This window comes from Panthera pardus, unplaced genomic scaffold (genome assembly GCF_024362965.1).
Source record: "Panthera pardus isolate Hobbes unplaced genomic scaffold, ASM2436296v1 HiC_scaffold_21, whole genome shotgun sequence".
NCBI lineage: Eukaryota > Metazoa > Chordata > Mammalia > Carnivora > Felidae > Panthera > Panthera pardus.
In genome coordinates, this window is record NW_026526777.1 from 44001167 (window position 1) to 44027605 (window position 26439).

General features: G+C 42.0%; 1 protein-coding gene across 1 annotated transcript in view; it reads left to right on the top strand.

Moving 5' to 3' along the window:
- LAMC1 (laminin subunit gamma 1) overlaps positions 1-10276 on the top strand; it is a 127949-nt gene extending 117673 nt beyond the window's left edge. The window contains exons 23-28 of the mRNA XM_019427433.2: positions 104-253; positions 511-625; positions 1845-2044; positions 3158-3316; positions 5541-5640; positions 7230-10276. Of these exons, the coding sequence (XP_019282978.2) occupies positions 104-253; positions 511-625; positions 1845-2044; positions 3158-3316; positions 5541-5640; positions 7230-7486 (981 nt within the window). The 3' untranslated portion in view covers positions 7487-10276. The remainder of the gene's footprint in view (positions 1-103; positions 254-510; positions 626-1844; positions 2045-3157; positions 3317-5540; positions 5641-7229) is intronic.
- The last annotated feature ends 16163 nt before the right edge of the window (positions 10277-26439 follow it).

A 26439-nucleotide genomic window follows, 5' to 3' on the forward strand; every position in this document is an offset into this window, starting at 1 on the left:
TAAATATCTATTGAGTCTTAAGTGTTACAGAGTTACTAAGGCTAGGTTTTCATCAGCTTCATTGTTTTGTCTAAAATGTCACAATCTTACTTGCTTTTCACAGAATGAGGCAAATAAAATAAAGAAGGAAGCTGAGGATCTGGACCATCTGATTGACCAGAAGTTAAAAGATTATGAGGACCTCAGAGAGGACATGAGAGGGAAGGAACTGGAAGTCAAGAAGCTTCTGGAGAAAGGAAAGATCGAACAGCAGGTTGGTTTGATTTGCAGGTTGCTTCCTGTCTTGAGGCAAAATTTGAAACCAAGCACGCAGAAGCTGTGTCTGCGATGTTACCTCAGGGCCCAGAGCAGCGAGCCCGAGGGTGTTCGGAGGAAAGTCTGTGGGGCACCCAGGGCTAGCTGCTGTAGGCGGGCAGGTGTCGGGGTGGTAGCTTGGAGGTGCCTGGTCATTAGGAGAAAAAAGGGCTTTACCCTGGAGGGTTCGTCCCCTGATCTGCCATGTGTTTGTAGACTGCTGACCAGCTCCTAGCCCGAGCAGATGCAGCCAAGGCTGTTGCCGAAGAAGCTGCTAAAAAGGGACGAAATACCTTACAAGAAGCCAACGACATCCTCAGCAACCTGAGAGGTAGGAGCAGGTCACATAATTGGGTAAATGTCTATGCTTTCTTCACTAGGGCGATTTCCGTTTTGGTTTTTTTTACCATGAGATTCTTGGAACATCTACAATATGAAAGATAATAGTATAATAAACCCCATAAATCCTTCATCTAGATTCAACAGTTATGATTTTAACTATACCTACCTCATCCCCCAGCATCCACCCTAGTTTTTTTATGCTGAAGTATTTCAAAGAAAAATCTCAGAGCTCATGTCATTTTACCCCTTTATACCCCAGTGTGGGGGAGAAAAAAAAAGGAAATTTTCTGATGTTACAATAATTCATGTTATCAAGATATGCCTATTTAGCTGGCTCATGTTGGTAAATAGAGATGATTTTTAATTTTCTCTGCCAAGTGCATCTCAGTGTTTTTATCTTCTTTCCTCACCCAAGATAAAAAACACATGTGCTCAGTTCACAGTATAGTGCTGGACTTGCCTCTGATAAACTAGCCCATAGGTTCTATAAATATGGAAGCTTTACCAGATAATGGTTGAGGGCGCCTGGTGGCTCAGGTGGTTAAGGGTCTGACTTCGGCTCAGGTCATGATCTCATGCTTTGTGAGTTTGAGCCCTGCATTGGGCTCTGTGCTGACAGCTCAGGGCCTGGAGCCTGCTTCAGATTCTGTGACTCCCTCTCTCCCTGTGCGTCCCCTGATTGCATGCATGCTCACTCTCTGTCAAAAATAAACAAACATTAAAAAAAAAAATAAAAAACCAAGATAATGGTGGAGTATATTGGCTCTGGTGTCAGTGGGATTGAGTTAGAATCCCTGATCCCCCTCTTATTTCTGTGAACCCTTGGGGGAAATTATCTACCTCTTTAATCCTCAGTTCTCATGTACAAAAATGACACAGTGCCTGCATCACAGGCACACCAAAAAGCTCTTAACTCCGTAGCTAAGACGTAGGAAACACTAAATAAACTACAGCCTTTAACATTGGTTGCAGTGGTCGTAATGGCATACTCAGTGCTTTGGATGAAAATAAACTTTCCAGAAACGTGTTCATTCACGAGAATCTGAAGCCTTGTGCTCTGTTCTTCTCAAGGCTGCCCATGCTGGTTTTCATTTTTCTCTCCTGGCTTTCATTGTTCATAAAACAAATTCCAGTTGCAGCTCCCTGAAAAGTTCCCTTTTGGCTTGTTGAGAGTTCAGTTCAAATGTGTTCCTTGAACTTGATTTTAGATTTTGACAGGCGTGTGAACGATAACAAGACAGCTGCAGAGGAGGCTCTAAGGAGAATTCCTGCCATCAACCAGACCATAATTGAAGCCAATGAAAAGACGAGGGAGGCACAGCTGGCCCTGGGCAATGCCGCTGCGGATGCCACCGAAGCCAAGAGCAAGGCCCACGAGGCCGAGAGGATCGCCAGTGCTGTCCAAAGGGTGCGTGCTTCCCCCTTCTCCCAGACGCTCTTTGCTCATGTACTTCTCTAGTCATCTTCCAGGTTCTGTCCAGACCCCTAGAAGCCTAGCAGGCTTCTTCCTTGAATTCAGTAAAATCACCTTAAACTATCCTTATTCATTTTTTACTAGGCAGTAGAATAGGTACATACATTGACTGAAGAGGGAGAGTCAGAATCATTGAAATCATCGAAAGAGCCCTTTAACATTTCTTCTGTTGTCTCACTGGCAGGGTCTGTATTGTGAGTGGGGGATGGCTCCTGGACCCACAGAGCCCCTTCCACACAAACGTCAGACTCTTCTCAAACACAGTTCTTTGACATGGACAGCTGAAATTTTTTTCAGCCTTATGTAGAGTGCCAAGTCCGTCCAACTCCGAGGCCCCTCTTCCAGACGGATGTTGTATCTGAGCCCCTCCTATTAGCTTCCACTGCCAGGATTCCTTCTACTCATTGTAAAGAATAATCTCTTTAAGCTGCCTCTTCCCTACTTAACGGTTAATCTGTTTGTTTTATTTAAAAGAGAGACTGGAACAGATTCTAAAATTATGTGTTTGAGAATCATATACGTTTTTTTAGTTTGCTTAGAATAGTTGGTTTGGGGATTAATTACATTTTATAAAATATTCCTATTTCGGGATCATGGTCTTTTTGTACATTGTGATGAATTGCCAAGTAGAACAAGGCTACATTTGCATTAAAAATGCATAATGTGAAAGTGTCTAATCCATGTGATGTGGAGGAGAATGTACACCGTGTAAATGTTTTATCATTTGCTAGCCATGCGACCTCAACTAACAATGGAAATAACAGAACAGGAAGTATTAAGGATAAATGAGAGGGTGCAAACAGAAGTATTTTATAAATTGTAAAATGCTATTATGTTAGGTGGTAAGGCTAGCTTTTCTTTCATTCCTGTTATTTGGAACCCAAATAAATGATAGCGTAACTCAACATATGGTATAATTTACTGCTCTGTTCTTTCTGGATTGTATTTTTGATCCATTTTACAGATTATAAAAGGTGTGGGAGCATACTTTAGAAAAAGGAAAACTTTTTTTTTTTTTTCATTAGTAGTTATTTATTTTATGCCTAGAATGCTACCAGCACCAAGGCAGAAGCTGAAAAGACATTTGCAGAAGTTACAGACCTGGATAACGAGGTGAACGATATGTTGAAACAACTACAGGAAGCAGAAAAGGAGCTGAAAAGAAAACAAGATGATGCTGACCAGGATATGATGATGGCAGGGATGGTAAGCAGTTTGTTTTGGCCTATTTGCTTCTGGAAGAAAGTGAAGGGTGATCAATAAATAAGATCCCCATCTTGTTAAGAAATGTCTCTTTCGTATTGACTTGTGTTTCTCATTGCGTTTGGGGCCATGAATTGGCCTAGTAGCTGACATAGAAGACAAAGAATTTGGACCCCCTGCCAGGTTGTTGCACAATTGTCCTGTCCCCAAGCTTCTCTCAACTAAAAGGAAAACATTCTTTTACACATTTGAAGCTTTAGGACTTAAAAATTACATATTTATATTTTTGGAGGGATGCTTCATTGATGGTATAAAATCAAAAGGAGTACAATGAAAAGTTGATGTCCTTCCTACTCTTGTTACCCCAGCAACTTGCTTTCTAGGGGCAAAGACCAGTTTCTCATGTTTCATTTTTAAAGATGACAAAACATACCAAACTTACTTCCGGTTTAATTTTTTTTTTTTACCTTTTGTGATGTTGGTAACAAAATTAACTTATTGAATGCATGGCCTAATGAAGAACGAGAGTCCATTTTTCTATTTTATGCTATATGTTGCTTTCAAAAGACTTTGATGGAGTCACAATAGAAAGAACTTTTCAGTTCAGTCGGATTACAATCACAGGAATGATACACATGAATGTGTTTAATTGTGTACTTTCAGTGCAAGCAAGGGACCTTTCTTCCACTTTTGAAAAACAGACTTTCTACTCTGGCTCATTTTCACCTTGGGACAGAAAGGAGAACTATGATCCTGTTTATCTAGGCAAAGAAGACTCTAGGGAAGTGATATCAGGAAGCATCCCTTTGCAAATACCTAATTTTATTGTGCTTTTTGGGTTTTGTTTTGGACTGCCTTAATTTTCTGTAGCAAAGTTTATGGCTGAAATGGAAATTACTATATAGTAAAAAAAATATCTGTTTCTCAGATGTGCTGAGCATCTCTAGATTTCATTTTTAATGTGGTTGTAGAACATTAGATTTAGAGACTGGTGAAAGAAGAAAAAGGATATATTCTTAATGAGCTTCAAAGGAAGGGTATGGATTCAATTCAAAGGGTGGAAGTGGATCCATCTTTTGTTTCTTTTGGTAAACAGCTTCCAAGGAACACAAAGCACCCTCACATACACTGTCCCACTTACATTTACGTCAGTCCTGAAAGACACAGCGTCAAGCCACTTTTGTTTAAATATTTTTCTTAACCAGAAGAGCAAAGCTTACAGTTGTCCTGGAACAGGAGGCTGGAGACCACAGGTTAAATGCAGTAGTGTCGCTGTCCACAGGCCATAGCAGTCATTTACCCCTCTCCTCGTATACACACAGAAAAGCCTATCGAGACTAAGAATGGCTGTGATTTCAACAGAGATTAATCATTTATCTGTGAAGGTTTTTTCCTCTTTTTCTTTTTAAAAATCCTACATTGTTTCTATCCAAAAACGTTGCATTATCTTGAGCCAAAAACTAGGAAAAACAATCATGTGGTAGGGAACTCAAAGCCACTCATTTATATCCTGGCTAGATTTATTTGTGAGAGCATCTGTTTTCTGATGTTTAGACACTTCCTCTTCCATTGCCATTTCCCATGACTCATGCACAGTGTATTTGTTCAGGTTTCATGGAACTTTCCCAAATATATTTACCTTTGGTTGATTTTAAAAATGTAAATTGTATTGCCCCAGTTTGTGTGGGTACGTGCACACCCGTGTGTGTGCACAAGCATGTGTGGTTGCAGGGAGCGAGGGTGTTCTAGAGGGTGTCACTTGCTTGTGAAAATTTTGAGAATACAACATTTCTAATCAAGTTTCTAAGATAGTCAAGTCTCTAAGAGTGTCCTGAAGGACATATTTCAGTTCTAAAATGTAGTTTTTATACTCATCCTTAAAAATAACTTGTTTCTGCTTGATGAATTATATTATGAATATACTGTGTATTCTTGAAAGTGGGGAAAGGAAATAATATTGGTCTTTTTGAAATACAAATACACTCAGTGTAGGCATGAGGACTGCCTACTCATGACAGTCATATGAATTAAAAATAATAACATTTCACCATGAAGATAGGATCAAAAAAAAAAAAAACCCTACAGTGAGAGATTATAGTTTCATGAGTTAGGAAAAGAGCATCTGAAAATTGGACTTGTTGGCTGATTAGGGGCTGATTCTTCATTTCAAGAAGATGAAGACACACCATTGGGACTGTTGTTTTTATCTGTCCTTCTCTCTGTACAGGCTTCACAGGCTGCTCAGGAAGCCGAGATCAATGCCAGAAAAGCCAAAAACTCCGTCACCAGCCTCCTCAACCTGATTAATGACCTCTTGGAGCAGCTGGGTAAGTAGCTGGAGAGCCATTTTAGGCAGGATCTCAGTTTTGTGCACTGTTTGTTCTTGGGGTCTGGTATAGTTGTCACAAAAGCAGATATTACAGCATGAGTATTGTGTGAACCGAAACGTGACTTTAGGTTGTATTAATTCAACAAATACTTCTTCCGTGGCATATGATCTAAGTACTGGACTCTGACCAGGACTTCTAAAATTAGGAAGATAGGTTGCCAGAGTGGATCATTTATGGTCGATGTTTATGATACATTGAACAGCTCATTCTGCTGGCAGAGTGTCTTTAAAAGATTTAGAGTGAAGGATTTCAGTGGCAGAATAAAAGAACACTTTAAACTGGTGATGACTTCATTGCCTGGAATTCTCTTCATTTGCTAATTAAAAGGATAATCTGACAGTTTTTGAAGAGTCAGATTATTTGATTATTCTCTTACTGATAGAATAAGGAAATATGAGCATGTTGAAATGCTCTTTTAATCTAGTTTAATAGGGAGCAGGCTTCATTATAGGACAGATGTACTTTTGTCACAAGCCTTCATTATAAAGTGGTAACAATCCAGCCAATACAGCTTTGTAGCAAGGCATTCTGTTTTAATTCGCCAGCCTTTAAGGTTTGGTCACTTTTTCTTTTGGAGCAGGGGGAGGTGAGAGGGGGGGGTATATTTTTTATCTGTCTCAAATACCAAAAATAATAAATAATGTGCTAACAGATGGGTTTTAAAATGACAGGAAGCTAGAGGAGGTCGCTTTTTGTGGGAAGAGCTAGATTTTAAAGTTAGTCAGACTCGGGTAGGAATCTTTGTTTTGTTGCCTTGTAAACTGCAAACTTGGGCAAATGAGTTAACATCTGAGAATCACTGGCGTAAGATGGTCTCGTGAGAATTTAATCAAGTACAGTATGCGTAACGTGCTGATCACCGTGTGGCTGTCTGCTCTCATTAATTATGGAAGCAATTCCTCCCAAAAGAACCTCTTTTTCTTGCTAATTTTAAAGTGAAGCTTTTGCTGAAATTATTTCAGCATTTCATCCCTGGCCATTTTCCATAGGAGGACTCCAAGTAGTGTCTAACTCCTAAAGGCAGGACAAGACTCCCAAAACCAATGCAGCTTCCCTGGAATCTAAGAGCTGAGGGCTTAGAGTTCAGCTTAAAGATTCTTATGTTCGTCAGATGGCATTAAAATGACATACAGATAACAGTTATTGCCATTTTTATGTTTATATACGTAATCAGATGACCTTCAAAACCACAAGTGAGACTTAAGGTCTTGAACACGGCACCTGCGTATTTAGAAAGCATTTCACAAAAACTGTTTTCTCAGAGAAAAAACTATCCGGCCCAGTATCCGTTATATATAGGCTCTGACCTGTCCTAACTTAGCAAGGTCAGCATTTGTCGTTGGTCTGCATTGACCACACCCTTGCACAACACGAACAGTCTACACATCACACGTGCAGGCCGACTCTGCTTGGGGGCGGCTGGGGGTCTGTGTTTATAGAAGAGGTGAGTGGAGTTACTTGTGGAGTAATGTGATAACTCTTACTGAATGCATCTGTTTCCTTCTGTGTCCTTTCCGACTCTACAGGGCAGCTGGACACAGTGGACCTGAACAAGCTGAATGAGATTGAAGGTACCCTGAACAAAGCCAAAGATGAGATGAAAGTCAGCGATCTAGACAGGAAAGTGTCTGACCTGGAGAATGAAGCGAGGAAGCAGGAGGCTGCCATCATGGACTATAACAGAGATATCGAGGAGATCATGAAGGACATTCGCAACCTGGAAGACATCAAGAAGACCCTACCGTCTGGCTGCTTCAACACCCCGTCCATTGAAAAGCCCTAGCGTCATCGCGTAGGGCCGGAAGGCAGCACCCCCCGACCAGGGAGCCGTTGTGAGGCCACAGAGTGCCTTAACACAAAGATGACATTTTTCAGACCCCCACTTCTCTGCTGCTCTCCACCACTGTCCTTTCGAACCAGGAAAATTCACAAAGCTTAAAAAGAAACAAGTCAGATATTATGAATCGGGAACAAAGGGTTTTATCTGATAGTCTCTCTTCCACGGAAGGCACTCCCTTACCCACACTTTCCCTTCCAAGTTGCGTGAGGACGTGGCACCTTACGGTATCGTACGGCGGCGTAAACGCTTCGTGGGAACCATTGTCCGCCAGGGCTGAGCAAGTAGCCCTCCCCTTCTCACTGATACCAACAGAACTCCTCAGTCTCAGTACTCTTGTTTCTATGAAGGAAAAGTTTGGCTACCACTAGTAGCATTGTGATGGCCAGTATATCCAGTCTATCGATAAAGAAAATGCACCTACATCTACTACCCCTCCTTCTTTTAAGCAAAAGGAAATAAACATCCTGTGCCAAAGGTATTGGTCATTTAGAATGTCAAGAGCCATCATCAGTTGTTTTAGCTATTTTGAGTATAGGACACTGAGCCATCCACGGGTAAGGATGCAATTATTTATGACAGTCTCCAGGAGAATGAGGCTGCAGAAGTAGGCTGAACATTTTCTTGTATGTTAATAATTTGACTAGGAAGATAAACTTTTTTCAGCTCTTTGGGCAGCTGATAAATCTGGATGGGCAGCTTGCACTCACCATAGACATCTTCTGATATTCCTATAAATGGAATTTATACAGAAGTAATAGGGATATGATAACCACTAAAGTCTTTTTCAAAATCAAACCAATTTTTAGAGCTTTTTTTAGTACATTAGTCTTGGAACTAGTGCTGTTAATCCGGTAGAGAAGTTGGTCCCTGAGATCTTGACAGACACACACAGAACAAGCCTCCTCATCCTAGTCTTTCCTAGCAAAGGGATGAAACTTAGATGCAGCCTGTATTGTCAGGATCCCACATACCCGTTTTTCTTCCACTGGGGAGAGATGACGCCTTTGACCCTTATCCTCAATTAGCTTCTGACGTTCCCAACTTCTAGAATCTCTCTAAACAGTTTGCCAAATCCTGGTGGCAAATACTTGCACTCAGTATTTCACACAGCTGCCAACACCATCTAGCTCCTGCACTTTGTGATTTAAACCCACTCTAAACCTTCCCTCCAAGTGTGGAGGGGAGACCCATCGGTGGAGTTGCCTCGTTGGCTTCTCAACTTTTGATCCTCAGCTCTGTGGTTTTCTTGCAAGATCACAGTGTGACGATTCCCTGCCACACAACCCCTCCCTCCTACCAGCCCACCTTTGAGATTCATATATAGCCTTTAACACTATGCAACTTTGTACTTTGCGTAGCGGGGGGAAAGAAACTATTATCTGACACACTGGTGCTATTAATTATTTCAAATTTATATTTTTGTGTGAATGTGTTTTTTTCGTTTATCATGATTATAGAGTAAGGAATTTATGTAAATATACTTGGTCCTATTCCTAGAATGGCACTGTCTGTTCACTTCTTCCCTCCATTTTTCCTCCTCACTGGCACAACGTGTCTGGATACCTCCTGCCCTGCCACCTGTAATTCTTTGCGTTGCGTTTGTTCCCTGTGGCTCTGCTCCTCGCCTTGTGTTTGCAGCATCTTCATTTCCTAATGTCGATATTGACCTGCTTTCTTCCCACACGCAGCCGCTCGAAAGAGGTACCTCACACCCTCTTCCACTGCAATCCTGTGACCTTAAACTGCGGCATGCTGTCGTTCCTAATGCCCGCTCCAGGGCAGGTATGTCAGGTTGACAGAACATGGTGGGATTAGGACATTTTGCCCATTGGTATCTTCAGCATCGATGTGGGTCAAGCCAGGAACGAGCTAGAAATGCCCTGACACTTTGAACCAGATGGGTCATTTTGATAAGGGAGTGCACGATCACTGAGTGCTCGTAGGGCATCAGGGACAGTGTGCACGGACAGGTAGGATGGGAGCAGTCATGCCAGTCCGTTCTCCCCTTTCCGCCTCCGTGCATACCGGAGTTGACTACAAGCGTTTCGACTTGGCATACCCCTCGCTTTCCCTCTGCTGCTTCTCCCCGGCCTCTCCTACTGTGGCCCGAGGCGTGGGTCTTTCTTGCCAAGTTTTCACATCAGTGTTCCCTAGCCAGCTCCTCTTATTAAGTGGCCACATCCTAACAGAGACATTTTGTTCAAGGTTACAGGACAATGACTGTAGATAGACTGCCAAGATAGTTTCCCTCTGGCCCATGGGTCAGCCTCACACACCAGTAAGTCTTAGGCCACAGTGAAAATTGGGTTTTTGTTTTTTTCTTCATTTTGTTTTGTTGCTTTCCTCCTCCATCTGTGTAGTATATTTTTAAACAGAATTTTATTTTTAAAATAAAAGCTCTTTATAAGGCAATACCTTCATTACACTCCTGCGGTATACATGATTTTATTGTATAGTTCCAGTTATCTGTATTTTACATCATAAAATCGACAGGGTGGCTGCTGCGGAATGCTGGGTGTCAGGGGACACAGCTGTTCCCTGGAATTGTTCCTTCTAATTCCAACTGTGGCCCTTTTATATGTGCCTTCACTTTAGCTGTTTGCCTTAATCTCTACAGTCTTGCTCTCCAGGGTGGTGAATAAAATGCAACACTTGGCGTTTTTTTTATGTTAAAAAAAAAAAAACAAACCAGTATTTTATTTATAATAAAATCTGAATATTTGTAACCCATTATATTTGGTGTGGCCTGAGTGTGGTACTGGGGACACAGGATGTTTTAAAAGGTTGAAGAGAAAGCTGCCCATAATATCTTATTGGGGTGACTTATTTTCTTGAGAACAATCCAATATGTGTGTATATACATGTGTGTATATACGTGTGTGTATATGTATCTGTATAATATATCTATGTGTGCGTATGTACGTGTGTATCTGTATAATGTATCTGTGTGTACATATCTGTATAATGTATGTACATGTGTATAGATGTACCTGTATAATGTGTGTGATGTACGTGTGGGTGTATATGTATCTGTGCATATGTTCTGTGTCCAGATAACATATGTAAGTACATAGACACATACACATATATATTTATATTTACCCTTCTCAGGGATACTTTGGTGTGGTCCAGAAGTAGGCAAACTTTTTCTCTAAAGAGCTAAACTGTATAAATACTATAGGCTTTGTGAGCCATACAGTGTCTATTACAACTACCGTGCTATTGTAGCAGGGAAGTGGCCCTGAACAGTGTGTAAATGAGTACGGCTGGAGTCCAAAAACAGTCATGGGCCTGTGGGCTGCAATTTACCAGACCCCCCCCCCCCCGAGACTCTTAAAATTATTTGGGTGTCTTAAGTTAGCAGCTGTATGTAACAAGTTGTCTTTCTCCCTTTAAATATGCATATAACTTCAGCTAAAGGGGGTTCTTCAGATGATGGAAAACACTCTCAAACATAATGGAATGAAGAGAAAAAGAAAGTAATGTGCTGAACCGGCAGGCCAGAAGTAGCTCCTTGTACCTCACTCCTTCTGGAGGGTTGACCAACGGAGTAACCCAAGGCCGGGAGAAGAGTTGGAGAACTACGGACACAGCAGGAAGGCTTCAGTTTGCTCTTCTGTGCTCGTTTGTGGCCCTGAGTCCTTGTGGACAACATGGCACCTTCCCAGTCATACATCCTTGTAGCTGTGATACCTATGAAGAACCTGAACTCTGTTCTCAGTTGGACTTGCTCAGAGAGAGCTTTAGAGGGCACCAGTTCCTAGGTTTCTCACATCCCCTGCTCTTAACCCCTGATTGTAGGGGCCGATTCAAATGCAAATACATCTTTGTAGCTACTGTGTCAGAGTGATGAATGGGATTTAAAAATTCTTCTCATTCCTTTTGTTAGTTCAGGGCCAGGGGTTTCTCCAAAGTTGGTATCCACATAATCTGATTCAAAATATCCCCAAAGGTGTACTCCTTAAATAAGCATTCTTGAACCCTGATAAATCTGAATTCCCCAGCTCACTTCAGTAAGCTCCACATGGAGAGTCTCAATACCTCTAGCACCCAGGAAAGCCATGAAGTAGAAAGGCAGATGGTACCTGCTTCGTAGGGCGAGGGAGGACCCATCCCAAGGAAAGATCAAATATCTCTAGGTCCATAGTTCATGGAATAGAAATAAGACAATTGGACATAGCAGGTAATTTTGCCTGTTCACACTAAGCAGGTTTTAATGAAGTATTAATCACTGGAGTGAAAAACAAACTTCCTAGTAAATCTATCAGAGGCTCCAGCGGTTCAGAAGTCAACAACCAGCGTGCCTGCCTTATATTTGTACCGAGTCCCCCGAATGATTCTATCTGTTCTACACAAATGCTATTCTAAATAGAAATTAATTATATGCTTAAGAAAGGGAAATATTTAGCAGAAGTCAAATAAAAAGCTAAGAAGTTCCTGGTTGGGAATTCAAATAAGAGAAACCTCATCATTTCAGGTGTTCTTCTAACACCTCCATGTCATTTCTTTAACTCTCCTCCCACCCATGTTCTTTCTTTCCCCGCTCCATCCCAGGAAAGCCTGAGGTCAAGGGGTCACCTCCTCTGTTGAAATTGGCCAGTTCTTCCCTGTGTCCACCATCCCTCCCAGCCTAGCCTTGTACTGGCTTCTAACACGGCCCTTGGACACCTGTTTGTTGGGCAGGTGCCTCTCCCCCACCTTTTCCCCCAACCTCCCTCATACTCCCCCAAATCTGGATCTGTGTGTTCATGTCCACATCCTCAGGGCCAGGAGGCATCCAGCAGTTGTCACTGGGTTGTCAAAATGGTCTAAAAGTAAAACCAGCCTCTCTCGTTTGCCTATTCTCCCATTTCTGTTACTTGAGCAGAGAGGGAGGTTTATGGGTACTTGTTAGTGCCCGCTGTGCCCTCCTGCCAGCGTCATTCTGCTCCCTCGATACCCCCATCTAGGGAGGGATTTGCAGGAATAGAAGCAAAACCGCTTTCACCAAGCGGTGGAATGCCCGGCACACACAGCTGGTGTGGCTCAGTCTACAAGGCCCGTTGCTCTGCATCCCAGCCTCACTCCAGCCGTTCCCAACACTGTGGGTGTGCATCTGCCAGTTTACCCACAGCCCCTTTTGTACATATCTCTGGCTTCAGGTCCACGTTGTAACATGAATTCCTTTTCTTCTTGAACTCCTGGGAATGGGCCTGGTAAACTTCAACAGCTTGGTTTGTGTTTCATCCTGTTTGCATATGTACCTTCGAAAGACTGGTGATCTAGGCCATGCAGATACTGCTTATGATTAATTCAGTATAGTATTTATTTCTATAAAAAGTTGAGCATCAGGCCCTCGATCAAGAATGTAACCCTTTGATACAGCATTGTTCCCATGAGTATGTCCAAGTTAAGTGATTCTCCAGGAAACGTGGCTGGTCATACCTTCAAGGACACCTCTCCATCCTCCCATAGTTCTTTTTCACCATGGCTAGTAACAGAAAACTCTACTTGAACTTCAGACTGATGCTTTTGAGCCCATGGTGTCCGCCCTTGTACTGAGATCCTTTGTTCTTTCAGTAACCAAATGCAGTCATCAAATTGTGCCATAGCAACCAGTGTTAAGAATTTCTAATGCAACTCCTTTTTGAATATTCTGTGTTGGCCTTCTAGGATGTAGAATCCAATTTTCCTACTCTTCTCTGTCAGTTGATCCCAGCCGTTCCTTGCATGGGCATTTCTTTCTTCCTGAGCATGGTTTCTAAGTTGAGGTTAGTGCAGAGTAAGCTGAAGTCCAGCCATGAGCAGAAATGTCTGGGGAAGATGTGCTGTCCTAGTGCGGATTACACCTTCCTGGGTTGCTGAGCCAGCGTCCGAGATAAAGGCTCGGGAGAAACGGCTATGATTTCAGTGATTACATGATTTCAGTGATTACATGTTTAGTGCGGTCAGAGACATTTGTGTTACAACTTGCTCACCACTCTTGGCTCAGACAGTCTGCTATCTGTGCTGTCTCGGTCGGGCTGATACAGAGGCTCAGACCTAGTCAGAGAGATGAGTTTTGCCACATAGATTTCAGACAGGCTCCCCCCTCCGCTTACATTTCTGAAAGACTGGGGAAGGACTAACACTCTCAAGTTATCTTGCATTGTATATTGATCTTTTAAAAGGTACTTTCATAACGTTTTCTTTGATTTGCCTCTGATTTGATGAGGGTCTTCATTTGACCAATGAGGAAACGCAACCGTGGTTTGCTGCTCCATCACCTTAAGCACTATTTTAGCATGGTGCTTTATTCTCTCATGATTTTGATCTGTTTTCCTTTTAAGAAAGAGTCAGGGATAGGAACATAAAGCTGGCTCACCAACATTACCTTCACCTAGCTTCCTCTAATGTTAACATCTGATAAAGCCATGGTACATTTCTCAAAACTAAGAAGTTAATATTGGTGGAAGACTTAACTATAGTCTTTTGCCTGCCTTTAAACACCTTCTTCTTCAAGACCCCATTTTTAAAGAAATACTGGAGGCTCCTGGGTGGCTTATTCAGTTAAGCATCTGACCTCAGCTCAGGTCATGATCTCATGGTTCCTGAGTTTGAGCCCCACGTCGGGGTCTGTGCTGACAGTCCAGAGCCTGGAGCCTGGTTCAGATTCTGTCTCCCTCCCTCACTCTCACTCTTGCTCTCTCTCTCTCAAAAATAAACATTAAATTTTTTTTTTTAATTCTGAATTTTAAAACAAAATGAGAATACTCAGCTTTGATACCCAAGCTATGGGGCAATAGGTGTGTGGATAGTTGATTTTATTTTCATAATACAATCAAGACTGCCCAGTGTATAACGTTAATCATAATTAACTGCAAGCAATGTCATTAAACAACTTGTTAAAATGTCCTGAAAGCTTCAAAAGAGATTTTTAAAGATCCTTCAGAATGAACATTCTTTCATAACAATATGCCACAAAGTATATTAGAAATAGAAGATTTATAAAGATCACATTTAAAATTTTTTGTTATGCCATTTCAGACTTACAGAAAAATTGCAAGAATAGCCAAAAAGTTCTTCAATAGTCTTTACTCAGATTTCTCAAATGTTAATATTTTACTACATTTGCTTTTTCTCTGCTCTCACTCTTGCAGACAACTATAGAGACAACTATTTTAAGTTGCAGACATGATGCCTTTTTACCCGTAAATACTTCAATGTATATTTCCTAAAGGGAAATTTCTTACATAACTACAGCACAATTGTCAAATTCAGGAAATTACCATCGACACAACATTATTATCTTATTTACAGCCATTATTCAGATTGCACCATTTGCAGCGGGCAGATAAATGGCCCCCAAAGATGTCCACATCCTAATCCCTAGAGCCTGTGAATGTGTGAGGTTGCACCACAGAGGGAATTAAGGTTTCTGATGTCATTAAGGTCATGAATCAGCCAATCTTGGAATAGATTATCCTGGGTTATCTGGGCAGGGCAATATAATCATAAGGATTCTTATAATTGGAGGAGGGAGGCAGAAAAGGAGGTCAGAATGATGCAAAGGGATAAGGACTCAACCTATCATTTCAGGCTTAAGATGGAGGCAGGGGCAGGAGCTAAGGAATGTGGGCAGCCTCTAAACACTGGAAAAGGCAAGCAATAGACTCTCCCCTAGGGCCTCCAGAAGGGAGCACAGCCCTGCCGACACTTTGAGTTTAACCCAGGAAGATCCCTGTCAGACTTCTAACCTACAGAAATAGAAGGTGATAAAGTTGTGCTGTTTTCAGCCACTAAATCTGAGATAATTTGTTGTGCAGCCATAGGAAACTAATACACCATTTGTCCCAAGAACACGTTTTATGAAAAAAGAAAATCTGGGGCTCCTGGGTGGCTCAGTCGGTTAAGTGTCCGACTTTGGCTCTCAGGTCATGATCTTGCAGTTTGTGGGTTTGAGACAGCTCAGAGCCTGGAGCCTGCTTTGGATTCTGTGTCTCCCTCTCTTTGGCCCTTCCCCACTCATGCTCTGCCTCTGTCTCAAAAATAAACATTTAAAAAATATTTTTAAAGAAAAAAAATCTGAAAGCATGTGTTCACTTGTCATGTCTCTTCTATTTCCTTTACTTTGGAGCAGTTCCTGAATTTCCTTTGTATTTTCTGATGTTGACACTAAAAAAAAAAAAAAAAAAAAAAATCCAGATAGTTCTTTTGTAGCATGCTCTTCAATTTGGTTTGTTTGATGTTTTCTCTTGATTGGATTCAGGTTATGCACTTTGACAGGGAGATCATAGAAATGATGTTGAATTCTCTTCAATACGTTATCAAAGTCATTACTGGCAATGTTAACTTTGACAGTAGATTGGGGTGATTCCTCCCAGATCTCTACATTGTAAAGTTATTCTGTTACCCCTTGTCATTAATAAGTATATTATGAGGACATACTTCGTGACCATATAAATACCCTATTACTCCGTAACACTTTTACAAACTAGTTTTAGTATCCATTGATGATGGCTGCCAAATGGAGACTTTCGTTATACTAAGAGGTAGAGATTTTTCTCCTCCTCCACTTTTTATATGTATTTATATCATTCATGTTAGAGTCATGGATTCCCCTTTTATTTAGTGAGTTCAATATGCTGTTCTTGGTATTTATTTTGATCCTTAAATGTCCTTTATTTGGCCAACGGGAGTACCTTAAAGCTGACCCCCTGTGACCCTTTGATAATTTCCCACATTCTTTGAACATTGTCTTATTTTTGGCACATGAAGACATTTCAGGCTCATCCCGTACTTTCTCTGCCATAGTCCTGGAGCCAGCCACTTCTCTAAGGAGCAAAGTTAGGTTTCATTAATTCTCCACATGCCAATAGCCAAAGACAACAATAAGCACAACAACAAAAATGGGTCGTATTGATGCAAACACTCTCAAAAATGTCATTGAATTTCAAGCAAATTGTTTTTTAGGCTACTTGGCTTTAGGGCACATGGCCTGTTCTCTCCACACAGATGAGGGCCTGTGTTATGCATCATCGACAAATATTTTTGGAGTACTCATTGCTCTTGCAGCCGCCCTGGTACTGGTACCCATGAGTTTTACACTGTGACAAAGGCAATTATTCCTACTTTGAGAAATTTAAGTAGGGGAGGCAGCAAAAAACAAAATAGTACAAAAATAAAGGAAGACATATCTCTATAAATAGGAATATGTAAGCATGTTGGTCAACAGATACATAGGAACATTATATATTAATAATATATTGATTTTTTTCATTAAAATAATTGAATGCTCAAGGACTGTTCTTTTTGGTAAGTCTGGGAAGGACAAATTATATTTGTATGAAAAGGTATAACTTTTAGCTATGTTGAGGAGAATATGGTATGGGAAATAGGCTTGGGGACACTGACCCAGATATAAAAATGCATGGACAGAGAATTCAATGATGTGCAATTGAGTGGTTGAGTTTCTCTCCCATCCATTGCTCCCTGTGTGAAGACATTCCAGAACCCCAGCACTGTAGTCTTTAATCACAGGGAAGACTCCTATGCTCTATATGCTCAGTTTCCATGTTTCAGTTTTTTGGTTGATTATTATTGGCTGTCAAAGGACCAATAACATGGCAAATTATTTCATTATTTCAAACTCAGTTTATTGAGGCTGTATAAAAGTTCTTAGCCATTAATCAGAGCCCAAACTAGAAAGATCGTGCCATGTTGAGACCAAAAGAGGTAACTACCAAAGTACTGGTAGTCTGTTGGTGTATTAGACTCTGAGGAAGAGCTGGAAAAAACCACCATAGGCTTTATTGTGCTTTTGTGCTGAGTTTTATGAGGGTTGAATATATAATAAGATGAAGTTCATATTCACCTAGGTTTGTGGACTCAGAACGGCTCCTAGAGCTCCTAGAATGATTCTCAAAGTGAGGTTCTGGGGTCAGCAATGGCTGCCTCACCTGGTAACTTCTTAGAAATGCACATTCTCAGACCCCACCCAGATTTACTGAATCCACAATTTCAGGGGCAGAAGTGTGAGAGGGTAATCTGGGCTTTAACAAGTTCCCTCCGAGGGATTCTGATGCTGGCTAGAGAGTCACAGAGTGCTGTGTATTGGTTTTCAATGATTATATCTTTTAAGTCTGGGTGTTGGACTCAACCAGGCATCATTTTTACTTTCAGCTATGCTTGCTAGGTTGGCTCTTTGAATTGGGAAGAAAGAAGTTCAGAATGTGTCTGTGCTAATTACAGTGTTAGAGACAATCAATATTGACTCTTTTCCGTGCTTAAAACTTATACTAAGAAACTCTATTATGTAAATGTCAAATTGGTTAATTAATCAAAACATTCCTCTTATGGAATACAAAAGCCTTCCTAAAAAGTAGGTGAAGGGGCCCCTGGGTGGTTCAGTCGGTTAAGCGTCCAACTTCAGTTCAGGTCATTATCTCACAGGGCGTGAATTCGAGCTCTGCATCAGGCTCTCCACTGACAGTGTGGAGCCTGCTTGGGACTCTCTCTCTCCCTCTCTCTCTCTCTCTAAATAAATAAGTAAACTTAAAAAAAATTTTTTTTAAATTTAAATCTATTTAAAATTTTTTATTTTTTTATTATTTTTAAATTTTTTAATGTTTATTTTTGAGAGACAGAGCATGAGCAGGAGAGGGGCAGAGAGAGAGGGGGACCCAGAATCCGAAGCAGGCTCCAGGCTCTGAGCTGTCAGCACAGTGCCTGACACGGGGCTCAAACCCATGAACTGTGAGATCATGACCTGGGTCACCAGACGCTTAACTGACTGAGTCACTAGACACTCAACCGACTGAGTCACTTAGGCGCCCCTATTTACACTTTTTAAAGTATTTTCATTTCCAAAATGATTTATCCACTTTTCACAAGATCTTCTAAATATTTTTATCCATACTCCTGAAATCATTGTTGCACTATATGCTAACTTAGATGTAAATTAAAAAAATAAATTAAAACATAAAAATAAAATAAAATAAAAAATATATATTTTTATCCACTAGGTGTAAACAGGCCAAAATATCATGGGATATACTAGATTTTTAGTGATTCATAATCATCATCTAATGCTATGAATTTGGCAAGCTTGTTCTGAATGGCTCCACAAGTAGGAAATAAAAGAGAGTCAAGTTCATTTAATATGGGAGACGCATTTGAAATTAGGATAAGCAACAAATATGTGTCAAACATCAGAAGCTCAAGTTAAGTCTCAGGCCCTACTGAGCAGCCACAATTCATGGGCAAGTTAGCTGTGTGCCCTTAGCTAAGTCTCTCAACTTTGCCTATTTTTCCCATAAATGAGGCTGTCAAAACCTTACAGAAGTGCTCAAGTCAGTGGATCCATATGTAAAAAAAATACAGAATTTAGCATAATCAGGTAAACTAAGTTTTTGTAGGGCTGCAAGCTTGTACAGTTTGGGGGCTTCTTTTAAAAAAACATATAAGATAGGGGCGCCGGGTGGCTCAGTCAGTTGGACATCCAACTTTGGCTCAGGTCATCATCTCATGGTCTGTGGGTTCGAGCCCGGCGTCGGGCTCTGTGCTGACAGCTCAGAGCCTGGAGCCTGCTTCGGATTCTGTGTCTCCCTCTCTCTCTGCCCCTCCCCCGCTCAAGCTCTGTCTCTCTCAAAAATAAACATTAAAAAAAATTTAAAAAAACAAGATCACAGATGCAAAGTAAGCATGGGGCTGGAAAGGGACCCGTGAGCGCCATTACTTTCGCATGGCAAAGCCACCTCTGAGTTGGGACTATATTTTAGGCCAGGAGAAGGCCGAGCAGTTGCTTCCTTTATGTCACTGTGTCATTGGGTGTGTGCATGACTGGATTTCCCTTCCCCTGCAGACACCTCAGCCGCCGTCTGGCCAGGAGAACCCGTTTGGTGTGCTCACTGCATGACGGCAGCGGGTGCGGCTCTGAGGGGAGTGCCAGGCTCTACAGAACGTGCCCAGAGGCTGCAGAATCAGACTCTTGCCAGAGGAAGAGAGAGTGCCCCAAGGTACGCATTCCCTGGACAAACAGCGAACAGTGAAATCAGCTAGCCAGGTGCCCCAAAGATCTGAACTCTTAAGTTTACCCTTCTGAGCCTATACTTCTGGGGCCTGTGAGATGGTGCAGAATAATAATTAGTGTCCTTTATTTAAGGGGTCCATTTCACCGGGGACTCCAGAGCAACCCATGGATTTGTGCTCTCTTAAGTGGCACATTGAAGACTGGTCTGATCCGAAAACACGGAGTGATGCTTCAGTTTAGGGCTGTAACACCTCAATTAGTTACTTTTATCAAAGGAAAGTGATTTCTGATCATTGCTGATTTAGCACTAAAATGCCCACCCAGCACACCGAGGGTCTGTTCTGTGACTTTCTTGGGCAATCTAGGAGAGAGGCTCACCACCTGTGACTGATTCACACAGATTATCTAGGCCCACATCAACGTCTGCGATAGAGGAATGCTGGTTTTTATTCATATGGGCATGATCATATTAAACACATTTTAAACAAGTTTTGGTTACTGACTCTTGGGTGTCTAAGAAACTTTAGTGACCTGTCATTCTACAACTGTATACAGAAAACCAGCTCCGTGTGAGGCCCTGCCCAAGGTGGTGGGGACAGAGCAGTATACAAAACAGACAAAAACCCCTGCTCGTGTGGGACCTATGCTCTAGTTCGGGAGACCAAATAAACAAAAGATGAATGAAATTGTAAACATTATTTAATTGGGTAGCACTTAATATACTTCAGATGTGGTTCTAAGAACTTGATAAATATTATGCCTACCTGATGAGGTGGGTGCTATTATTATTCTCATTTTACAGATGAGAAAACTAAATAGAGAGATTCTACCTTGGCGAACTGCTGAAGTCACAAGCAACTGAAGCCAGGTTTTGAACTAAGTACTACCTGCATCTCAACCACCACATTATATTGCCTCTAAGTTTTACCAATGTCTAGTAGGGCAGAAAGTTCTATGGAGAAAAACAAACCAGGGAAGGGGGAAAGAAAGGGCTTGAGGAGTCGGGTGGAGCTTGCAATTTTATACAAGATGGTCGAGAAAGCTCCACAAAGAAGATAGCATCCTAGTAAAGCCCTAACCACGAGGGTATCTGAAGAAAGCACATCCCAGGTAGAGATACCAGAGGCTACAAAAGCCCCGAGTGGAAGCAGCCATGTGGCTGAGGGTGAGCGAGGAGGAGGACAGTCAGGTAACAGGGGTTGGAGGTAGAGCGGGACACAGATGCAGGACCTTGATGCCATTACGAGGACTTTGGCTTTGACTCAGAAGGAGGTGGAGTGCCTGGGAGCTTTAGTAATAAGGCATGGTGAGATCTGAATCGTACTGTAATAGGTGTAGTCTGGCAGTTGTGCTTAAACTAAAGGCGGGCAAAGGCAAGAGGAGGGAGAGGAGGTAGGGTATCAGTAATCTATGCAAATGACGAGTGGCTTTGGATTAAGGTGGTTGCAGTGGAGGTGATGAGAAGTGGTCCAATGCCTATTATGATCTGAAGATACAGTGAGCAGCAAGATATGCTGTGAGAAAGAGAGTTGGGAATGACTTTAAGGTGCTTGGACCGAACATCCCACCCGTTTTATTTTTTATTTCTTACTCATTTTCAGACCTTTCTCTATGGGGAAGACTGAGGCAGAAGAGGTATGGGGGGCAGAATATGAGGAGTTCGGCTTCGTGTTACATCTGGGATGTTAATTACCCATCCAAATGGAGATTTCAATTGGGCAACTGAACATGATGTTAAAGATTTCAGAGGAGCTGTGCAAGCAAGCTAAAAATAGAAATTTGAAATCATCGGCAGATGATGCTTGAAGCCACGAGGCTAGCTGAGAAAACCAGTGGAGTGACTATAGACAGAAAAGAGATGAGTTCCAAGGCCTGAGACTTGGGTGGCTTACCACCGCCCCCCCACCCCCACCCCATTAAGAGGGCACTTCTATGTTCCAAGGTAAGAGAGATGCACACAATATTCTGGAAACCAAGAAAAGTATTTTTTTTAAGGAGAGAGGCATGATCAATTCTGACCAATGATGCTGATAGATCCTAGAGGATGAAGGCAGAGAATTGGCCATTTCGTTTTACAACACCGAGGTCCTTGAAAGGCTTCCAGACGCAATTTCAGTACTGTGGTGGAGGCAAAGGCCTGATTGCAGTGGTGGGAGAGGTGTCGTGAGATCTAACTGCAGCAGTTTCAAGAGGGACCAGGAGGTGAGAAACTGGGGAGGGCAAGTCAACTCTCGTCCACGAGGGAGACAACTCTAAAAGGGAGCAGAAAAACGGGGGAGAAGCTAAAGTGTAACGTGGGTTCAAGGGGGGGTTTGTGTTTTAAGAGGAGAAAAATCCAGAAAAGGCAGAAGAAACAGTGATGCAGGAGAGTGAAGAATCCTCCTCCAGAGGGTAGAGTGCTGGCCCTGAGTGGGGCCTCAAGGGCTGAGCCCTCCTGCTGTGGGGTACGTAACAGCAGGGGAGGTGGAAAGGAGGGCAGTAAAGGTAGAGGTTCTCTTCCAGGTGCTTCTATTTTCTCAGAGTCTTAGGAAATAGATCATTGGCAGAGAGTGACATGAGGGAGGTGAGAGAAGATTGAAGAAAGGGGAAAGAATGAAATAGACTTCAAGGAGAATTAGGACAACAAATGGACTAGGGAAATGGAAGTCTGATTGCTCAGAACCCCTTTGAGGTTAAAGAGCATGAATTTGATCTATGTCAGCAAGTTAGGCCTGGGATTCTAATGGGACTCTGAGGGAGGGATTCTAATGACTGGCCATGGCATTTTACTTGTTATTATTATTTTTTAATTTGGCCACAGCACTTTTTTTTTCTCAATATATGAAATTTATTGTCAAATTGGTTTCCATACAACACCCAGTGCTCATCCCAAAAGGTGCCCTCCTCAATACACATCACCCACCCTCCCCTCCCTCCCACCCCCCATCAGCCCTCAGTTTGTTCTCAGTTTTTAAGAGACTCTTATGCTTTGGCTCTCTCCCACTCTAACCTCTTTTTCTTTTTTTTTTCCTTCCCCTCCCCCACGGTCTTAAGTTTCTCAGGATCCACATAAGAGTGAAAACATATGGCATCTTTCTCTGTATGACTTATTTCACTTAGCATCACACTCTCCAGTTTCATCCACACTGCTACAAAAGGCCATATTTCATTCTTTCTCATTGCCATGTAGTACTCCATTGTGTATATAAACCACAACTTCTTTATCCATTCATCGGTTGATGGACATTTAGGCTCTTTCCGTAATTTGGCTATTGTTGAAAGTGCTGGGGCGCCTGGGTGGCGCAGTCGGTTAAGCGTCCGACTTCAGCCAGGTCACGATCTCGCGGTCCGTGAGTTCGAGCCCCGCGTCAGGCTCTGGGTTGATGGCTCGGAGCCTGGAGCCTGTTTCCGATTCTGTGTCTCCCTCTCTCTCTGACCCTCCCCCGTTCATGCTCTGTCTCTCTCTGTCCCAAAAATAAATAAAAAACGTTGAAAAAAAAAAAAATTAAAAAAAAAAAAAAAAAAAAAGAAAGTGCTGCTATAAACATTGGGGTACAAGTGCCCCTATGCATCAGCACTCCTGTATCCCTTGGGTAAATTCCTAGCAGTGCTACTGCTGGGTCATAGGGTAGGTCTATTTTTAATTTTCTGAGGAACCTCCACACTGCTTTCCAGAGCGGCTGCACCAATTTGCATTCCCACCAACAGTGCAAGAGGGTTCCCGTTTCTCCACATCCTCTCCAGCATCTATAGTCTCCTGATTTGTTCATTTTGGCCACTCTGATTGGTGTGAGGTGATATCTGAGTGTGGTTTTGATTTGTATTTCCCTGATGAGGAGCGACGTTGAGCATCTTTTCATGTGCCTGTTGGCCATCGGCCACAGCATTTTAAATGGGTGAGAAGTGCCAGGATGGCAAGAGGGAGTAGAAGTGCAGAGATGATAGGCTCGACAGATTGCAGGGGCTGGGGTGTGATTACAGTCGGGGCACTGGACACACTGAGCTTCCCGGATTGGAGGTGGTGATTCGAAACTGGGGGGATGCTTGAAACTGAAGTTCTGGGAGAGGCACAGTTACCTGGAATGGCAAGATCTAGATGTGGCCGCAGGAGTGAGTAGCTGAGTAGGGTGTGTTTTATCAAAGACTGTTTTTGGTTCAGTAGTCACACTTTTCTCACGTTTTCAATCCTGTCCCAGTTGAAGCCACCTCAGTAAATTGTCCAAAATTTTATTCTCAAATGAAACTGAATGAAATCTTTGTTCACTGGCAGCCCCGAGGCCATGGATGACCCATTGTGACTCATAGATGCCCTGGCCCTCTGCATCCTGCACACAGACACATGACTAGGACATTTGATGAGACTCCCTGATAGGAAAGGAGGGGTTTGAATCCCAAATGAACATGAGCATACATACTTGGGGTTGATGAAGTGTACTTGAGTAATTTCTGTAAAGCCAGTGTTTTAAGAAGGGATATTTTATTTATTCTACGCAGATTACTGTATTTCCCTTTGTGGTTGTCCTGTGCATTTTACAAATGGGCCTTCTTTTAAGTACACCTCATGAAGCAAAGAAATTGAAAACCATGTACCCAGAAAACCCAAATCGGAACCCTTAATTTCAATGATTTTTTTTTTTCAACAATTGGGTTAACTGAAAAAAAACAAAAACAAAAACAATTCCACAAGAATATAAGCTCATATCAATTATCTCACGGAAACAAAAATTTAAAACACAAAGAACTATCCAAAATTTCCAAGTGAGGTCAAAGGGTGAGTAAAATTTTGGCTTGCATTGTCTGTGTTAACTATAGTGTAGAGTAAAAATAATGGTTAAGAAAGAACAGGATTCTTCTTTAAGAAGGATTGTAATAATCATGCTTTAGCTTGTGTGCCAGAGAGGGCATCTAACTTGTTAAATGAAGGCATGAATGCCTTAGTCTGGAAAATGAAATGCCATACTTCAGGAAAATCTGTTAGCAGGGGTTTAGTTAGCCAGAAACCATATCCAACCCCAACATCTTCTTTCCTGAACTTTCTATTTAATTGAGGATTCTACATTTGCTGCCTTTATAAGAAGTGGGAAATTAAGAAGGCTCCTAACTGGCGAGAATAATTCATTTAAAAAATCTTCATGATGATATACAGGAGCTGTTCAAGGACGTTTTCCTTCTGCTCATTTTAATGGCCTGAGATAATAGACCAACATGAAGGGCTGTCCTCTGGTGCCAGTGAAATCACAGCAGAAGAGGATAAGGTAGGAACCAGGGCCTCCACCACTAGGAGATGAATGTCTCTGGACGCCATGGTGGGTTTGCAAAGGGATTTGTCAGGACGGTGGACGCTGTGACTAGGGCTGTGCCCAACCTCAGTGGGGTTGAGGAACCCTCCGAGTGCATTAGAGGTCTGTTTTGAGGTAAACTTTGAAGAAGTGAACAAACACTTGCCTATTTCTGTAAGCCTATGCTTTGGAAGCAAATTCTGAATTGCTTAAAAAAAATTCTCTTAAAAAAAAAAAAAAAAAAAAAAAAAAAAAAAAAAAAAAAAAAAAGATTGGTGGCTAAAGCTTGATCTGGCCAAAGAAATGTAGGGCCATTATAGGCTGACCCAACGATAATCTTCCCCCATTTTCTTTCAAATGAATGACTCTCAACAGCAACTTTGTTTTACAAGAAGTCTAAGGAAAACTTCAAGTGGATTTTCAGCTACCCAGCCAATTGTTCTAATTATTTTAATTCTAGGACATGGAATTTATTCTCAAATTGGTGGTGGTGGTGGTGGTGGTGGTGGTGGTGGTGGTGGTGGGTGGGTGTGTGTGTGTGTGTGTGTGTGTGTGTGTGTGAGAGAGAGAGAGAGACTGTGTGTGTGAGAGAGAGAGAGAGAGAGAGAAGGGGGAGGGGAGCAGAGCGGAAAGGGATTTTTAAGAGCATGTTACTGCCAGTTCAATCTGAAGATGTATGTTTTAGAAGAGGCCTAGCACTAGCTTCCTTCTTAAGGAGGGACAGATTCATGCCTACAAAAGGAACACTAATGGCCTGGAACACTAAAAGCACATTCTCAGGACATGCTGAGGTAACCAGTTTAAACTTGCCAAAGGATGCTTTTCCACTTGGCTCACAGCTATTCATTCATATTGGTTTTGACCTTCCCACTTGTTTTATTTTTAATTCCTCATTCATTTTCAGGCCTTTCCGTATAGGGTTAGCAAGAAACTAATTCCAGAGCTGGCATTTGTGACGCTGAACTAGAAGATTAAATCAGGTTTTAGAAATCTTGTTTTCTCCTGTTTGCCCCATGTCCAGCTTGAGAACACTTCAAATATTAATACTTTAATTACAGAAAGTGGTAAGTTTTAAAGAAATCAGTTGGGGGGCAATTGGCTTTACACTAGGTTTCAGTGGTTCTTGGTAAAAACGAAACCATTCATTCAAGCAAAGATTACGCTAGAAGAGTTACTTGAGGGGAAACAAAACAAATCTCCCACATAGAAGAATTCAAATAATTTATGTAGGTATCCTGCCGCAAGGAGGTGAAGTTAACTCTCACTCCTTAACTGTGGGCAGCATGTGGTAATTTCCTTCCAAAGAGCACAGTATGGAAAGGGGGTAAAGAGTGACTTTATGGTGGAGAAATTTGGCAAAACTGCCTCAGCCAAGTGAGGTCAGTATCAACAGGGATGTCATGCTGATAGCATGTACCCTTGGTACAATGAAATGAAAATGGCACTTTCCTTAGTGGTCTTCCTCCCCCCAAACCCACATCCCCAGTCTAATCATGAGAAAAATATCAGACAAATCCCAATTGAGGGACAGCCTACAAATCACATGACCTGTACTCAAAACTAACGAGGTCATCAAAAACATGGAATGTCTGAGAAGTTGTCGAAGGCAAGAAGAGCCAAAGGAGACGTGACAACTAAGTGTAATGTGG